Here is a 6084-nt window from a genome sequence, read left to right on the forward strand (position 1 = left end):
GAAATAATTTAAAAGGGTAATTTGATCTTAAAGTTTAAGTTTTATAATTCCAAAAAAAATAGGAAAGAGACATTAATTACAACTCATTTTTCAACCAATCAGATGTGTGACTGTGTGTGAATGCTCGATTGTGTTTAGCCGTTAGCACTCCTCATTGATATATTTAGATTTTAAAATATACACTAACATTCACTTAGAAGTAGTAATATATGGATTTTTTTAAGTTGGGCAAAATAACAGTACTCAATTGGAAAACCTTACGATATGTCCGTTTTCTTTGTTTAATTACTCAGACAGTTGCACGTCTTGACATCATGTCACATTGTACCATGCTGGTTTAATCTCATTAGCACTCTCTCTCAGCCATATGATTCAGAATAAGCAAGACTTGACCAATGCTGCTGGGGGCATTGGAAAATTAGAATATCCAACAAAGCTAAAACAGTACAGCAAGTTTACTCCGATCAAGTTGTCGTGCCATTGCTTCATGCACCCCTATCTACAGTTTCACACTGATATGAGACAATGGGGACCAATTTTCAAATATGCACATAGCTTACAGGTCTGATGCAAGAGCAACTCATGCAGTTTTTGAAATCAACAAACATATTCCAGAAAATGACTTGTTATCACATTAGTCGATGATCAAACAGAAAGTCCACTCTTATATAACACAAAATAGAGGAAAACCTAAAAACAAGGAAAAATAAAGGAAGTCAAAGTGACTTTGGTTCAGATAATCAACAGCTGAAATACATTATAGAAACATGTGAAATAAAGACTATTCTGAGTTGCTAGGAGGCTTTTCTTTTGGATGTTTGGAGGCATAGTGATCACCAAGTTGATTCTGATTTGCTAGCTGCACCTGCCAAAACCCAAATTATCACAAATTCAGTGAAAGAGTACATAATAAACAAAGAGGATCATGTAAGTTCATTAAATGATCTACCAATGAGTGCAATTAGGACCATGCAAAGTACTTTACACACACCAGCAGTGAGCTGCCTGAAGTGGTTAAAAGAGGATCATATACATTTTTCCATTTTTTTGTTTTTTTCATTATTTTTTATTAATAAAATCTTCACTCGCAAAGTACTTATGTTTTGTTAGAAAGATCTAACAACATCAGTATCCATATCCAATAAATGGAAGCTACTCAGCATGTGTGAATGAGATTTTCCAAATCACGACCATCGCAGAGATAGTAAGGTTTGGATTAACCAATAACTTTCATAACAACTGAAATTGAAGGTTTATATGAGTTAGAACCAATGAATCATGAATAAGAATAGATAGCTACCACACAATGAAAAAATCAACCAGAAACAGGGGTTGCATATTATTGCAACAACACTTCTACTAGGGATATAGGAGCATATCAGCGAAGTACTAAAAAGTAAGCTTTTCCTACTCGCCATGCCCAACATGCTTTAAGTAGGTTACAAGACCCAGTGCAACACAATTTTCAAGATGCAAACTCTACAAGTGCTCTGGCCATGCGTGAACTGTCTCCACTGACTGAGACTGGAGATCAGGTTTTGTTTAGCATTACAAGAGCTTCAATCTATAAAAAAAAAGACAGTCACTACAGTCCAACCCTAAAATATAAGATGATAACCTTCCAAGCCAAGCCAATTTGGAGAGTGATCCCACTTTCTAATGCTTGCATAGTAGAAACTTTATTCATCCTTGAGATAAAAAAAAAAACAAGTTTTCTTTAACTGCAGAAAGATCCTTCAGAACATAATTTGCTAATATACTCCAAGATATACCAAGAGCTCAAAAGAGGACAGATAATAACATAGAACTAGAAAATTAATTTCAACTCGACACTGATACTAGTTAACAAATGCTTTGGATGGTAAATTTTTTATGGTTACTCACATGAGAAACCAGATGGAAATTTGGGATACCTAAGTTCCCAAATTCACCAAGACAACCAAGCACATTTGTTCCAAATCTGATGCTAGACGGTTTCTAAGGAATCTGCAGTGTCTTATGATTCAGGAGGAAAATAGAAGCTAAGTGACAGTGACACATATGCAGGCTAGGAGGGCCATAGAAAGTAATGTAGTTGTGGCCTGTAAGCATTGCATGGAAGGAGTGAGAGCTTTATCTGTATCGATAAGTTGTTTTCGCTTTTTTGGTGGTTGTGTGTTCATGCTTCCTTGGTTATCTTTTCACTTTGTTGATGTAATGAAATCCTTATCTTTGAGGAAAATAAAAGCTTACTGAATTCTCGTCTTTGTACTAAGGCTATGTTTGGTAGGCATGGAATTGGAGCTTTGGAATTGAAATTGGTGGAATTGGAGAAAAGCAACTCAGAAAATTGAACCAAAATTTTCTCCAATTCCAACATGCCGCCAAACACAGCTTAAGTCAATTTTCTTCACAACTCATCTTCACTAAATACACATCAAAGTAGCTGCGGAATATGACCGATTTATACATCTACAATTGTTGATTAGTAGTTGATGTATGATTACAATATTGGATATCCAAAGGGAAGTCTCGATGCGCAACAAAGTCAAAAGTATTCCATTATATTAATGGTTGTGTATGGTTGTATAAGATCAACCCATTATTCTTACGGGTACAGTTTTTTTTGGATATATATTGAATCACCTTTAAGTTCAGGATAAATTGGAAAATATTAAAATTTTTAATTAATTAGAATAAAAACAAGTTAATAATCCCAATGGCATAGTAACCGAGGATTATAGGAATGCATGAAAGAATTTGCGATTCTTCTTATTATGAAGATCTTTAACAGGAGGAGCATTGGAAGAAAGCATAGAAATTGAACTTATGTTAATGGTATAACATGTTATAATAAATGATCTAATACTTGTGATGAACAATTAATAATGGACCTTTGTTATGTTGAAGTGATCATAGTATTAATGAGAAATTCACCTTACTACATATAAAATATCATGTTTTGAAATGTAATGTTCATCACACAATAACACCAAAATCATGATGTTTTCATTATGAATGGTATAGAATAATGTAAATTTAGGTTGTGTAAAAGAAAAAAACATATGAATTCAAAGTCTGATCAGGCGATCCAGTAATAAACAAATCAAAGAATCGATACCTTGCAGATGGGGCAGATGACTTTGAGTGCAACGGCTCGAGCCTCGAACTGAGACCCTTTTTGTTTCTGATTTTTCTCCGCATTTCGTCTCTGCGCTTCGATCTTCTGCTTTCCCCTCGTCATCTCTCTTCACAGTTTGTGCGTGCCGCGCTTGCGTGTGCTTCGTAGGGATACAGGTGTGAGGGGGGATTAGGGACCGACGTTTTCTAAGGTGGTGGGTCCCAATTCAACTTGTCGATTTCTCATCGTCGTAAGCTATATGATGATGCGTTCTCCAGAGTCAGTTTTATTTTTTTAAGTGGGACTTTGCTATACCAAGTACCACAACCAAACAGTCGAATTGCCAAATTCAATGTATTACGTCCACACACATTCATCAAATGACCAAAACCACCAACACAACCTGAAAACCTTAAAATGCTCATGCGCAGTGATGGATGATACATAACTTAGGCACTTAATCAAATATTGATATTAAATACACCTATTTTAGTGAGTTTCATCACAGCCGACAACGCTTTATTTGAATTTTCAATTTTACAAGCGGCTTTAAAAATCAATTTTATTTAAAAAAAAAAAAAAATCAAACTATCTTAATTATAAATCTCTCCTTTAATGAGAAACTCACACAAAATTACAAGATAGAATAAAGAAAATAAAATTTTTATTACAAATACTGTGCATTATATAGATTGATATGCACTTCTTTCTTATATTATTTTCAAAAAACAAACATTTTTCTCTTTAAAAATAATCAAAATAATCCTACTAAATCAGTCTGTATCTTTCTTTCTCACAAATTCTTTTAAATGAAAATAATAATAATAAGATAGTTATGTAAGATTACTGTTAAGAGTTAAATTTCAATGAACAATTGTACGTTTATCACTGATCTTGATACGTAAATGACTGATTTAAATTATTTAATAAGCCATTCCGTTATAGTTTAGTTAAATTAATATCTTTGGTTAGGAATTAGGACAGAGGTCACTTACCCAAAAAAATTAGGATAGAGGTCATTCAGAACTATTAGTAAATAGTAAATATTTTGTTTGAAATTAATGTTTATGAATTAATTAGGTCAGTTAAAATAGTCTAGTGACACATTAATTAAAGGTAATTAATTCGCAAAAATGAAACCATGTGTGTGTCTTACATATATTTACATGTAAAGAAGCTTAGCTCAGTACATATAATCAGAATAAAATATATATAATTGTATTTAAAATGGAGTTTTGGTTCTTGCTCTTTGCTTCTCTTTGTATTTATATTTCCCTCTCTTCTCTTTTAGGTTTTTTACGCACCAAAAGACTTCCACCAGGCCCTCCCACCATACCATTCTTAGGAAACCTTTTATGGCTTCTTCAATCCTCCAGTGACTTCTCCACCATTGAGCCAACCCTTCGCCGCCTACGAGCCCGCTACGGCCCCATCGTCACCCTCTACATCGGCTCATTCCCGGCCATCTTTGTAACCACCCACGAAGCCGCCCACCGTGTCCTTGTCCAAGGCGGCGCCACCTTCGCCAACCGCCCACAAGCCCTTGAAACCTCCAAAATTCTGTTTAGCAACCAACACACACTCTCCTCCGCAGCCTACGGCCCACTCTGGCGCCTCCTCCGCCGCAACTTCACGTCCATCTTCCACCCTTCTCGGGTCAAGTTGTATTCCCATGGCCGAAAATGGGCATTGGACATGTTAAAGACCAACCTCCAAACCGAGGCGGCCTCCGGCAAGGCTGTCCTCATTTGGGATCATATTCAACATGCCATGTTTTCTTTAGTTGTCTTCATGTGTTTCGGAGAAAAATTGAAAGAGAATGTTGTTAGAGAGATTGAAAAGGTCCAAAGGACCATGATTGTCAACTTCATTAGGTTTAATGTGTTAAACTTCATGCCAAAGTTGGGTAAGATTGTGTTTAGAAAGTTGTGGAAAGAGTTCTTGGAAATGCATCAAAATCAAGAAAATGTACTCCTCCCACTTATAAGAGAGAGAGTGAGAAAAAGGAAGGAAGCTAGCAAAGATAAGGACTTTTTGGTAATTTCTTACATTGATAGCCTTTTTGATCTCCAACTCCCCCAAGAAGGAAGAAAATTTTCTGAAAGTGAGATTGTGAGTCTATGTTCGGAGTTTCTCAATGCTGGTACTGACACAACCACTACCACATTACAATGGGCCATGGCCAATATAGTAAAGCACCAAGGCATACAACAAAAGTTATATAGTGAAATTAATAGAGTGGTCAAAAAAGGTGAGGAGATTAAAGAAGATGACTTAGACAAAATGCATTATTTGAAGGCCACAGTGTTGGAGACTCTCCGTCGACACCCGCCGGGGCACTTCATACTGCCGCGAGCCGCCACCGGGGACGATGCCGTCTTCGACGGCTACCACATACCTAGGAATGCCATAGTGAATTTCACAGTGGCAGATATGGGTTGGGACCCAAATGTGTGGGAAGAGCCAATGGAGTTCAAACCAGAGAGGTTCTTGAAGGGTGATGGTGGAGAAGTGGCGTTTGATGTAAAAGGTGTGAAAGAGATCAAGATGATGCCTTTTGGTGCAGGGAGGAGGGTGTGCCCTGCTATTCATGTGGCACTGCTTCATGTACAATATTTTGTGGCCAATTTGGTTAGGGAATTTAAATGGACAGCTGAGGATGTTGACTTGAGTGAGAAACAAGATTTCAGTATTGTAATGAAGAATCCCCTTAGAGCCCACGTCACCCCAAGGATGGACTGATCAAATTATGGTAGTACTATTTAGTGGTCAGAGTTAATTAATTAGTTCCACTTTGTGTCTCAATCAAAGTACCTACTATGTAGCTTGCTAGCTCATAGCTCATGCATTATTGTATTGGTGACAAAATAAATTACAGTGGGACCCATTTATTAGGGATATTGGACCATTACAAGGGGCAACATGAACCTACCTACTAATTAATAATTTGCCACAAAGAGAAGGTAAGAAAAGAAACTACACAT

At 36.5% G+C, this 6084-nt stretch overlaps 1 protein-coding gene and 1 long non-coding RNA gene across 2 annotated transcripts; one reads left to right on the top strand and one right to left on the bottom strand.

Moving 5' to 3' along the window:
- Window positions 1-609: 609 nt before the first annotated feature.
- LOC132308818 (uncharacterized) lies at window positions 610-3775 on the bottom strand. Its single transcript, XR_009482483.1, has 2 exons — window positions 3101-3775; window positions 610-865 (listed from the first exon to the last, which is right to left on the bottom strand). It is a non-coding gene; the product is annotated as an uncharacterized LOC132308818 (long non-coding RNA).
- Window positions 3776-4327: 552 nt separating this feature from the next.
- Window positions 4328-5848, top strand: LOC132310024 (cytochrome P450 89A2-like). Its single transcript, XM_059808264.1, has one exon. The coding sequence runs from the start codon at window positions 4328-4330 to the stop codon at window positions 5840-5842; it is 1515 nt and encodes a 504-aa protein (XP_059664247.1). The 3' UTR covers window positions 5843-5848.
- Window positions 5849-6084: the final 236 nt, after the last annotated feature.

The sequence above is a fragment of the Cornus florida genome, unplaced genomic scaffold (assembly GCF_030987335.1).
Source record: "Cornus florida cultivar Cherokee Brave unplaced genomic scaffold, ASM3098733v1 CherokeeBrave_3.0.0_Hap2_Chr05, whole genome shotgun sequence".
Lineage (NCBI taxonomy): Eukaryota > Viridiplantae > Streptophyta > Magnoliopsida > Cornales > Cornaceae > Cornus > Cornus florida.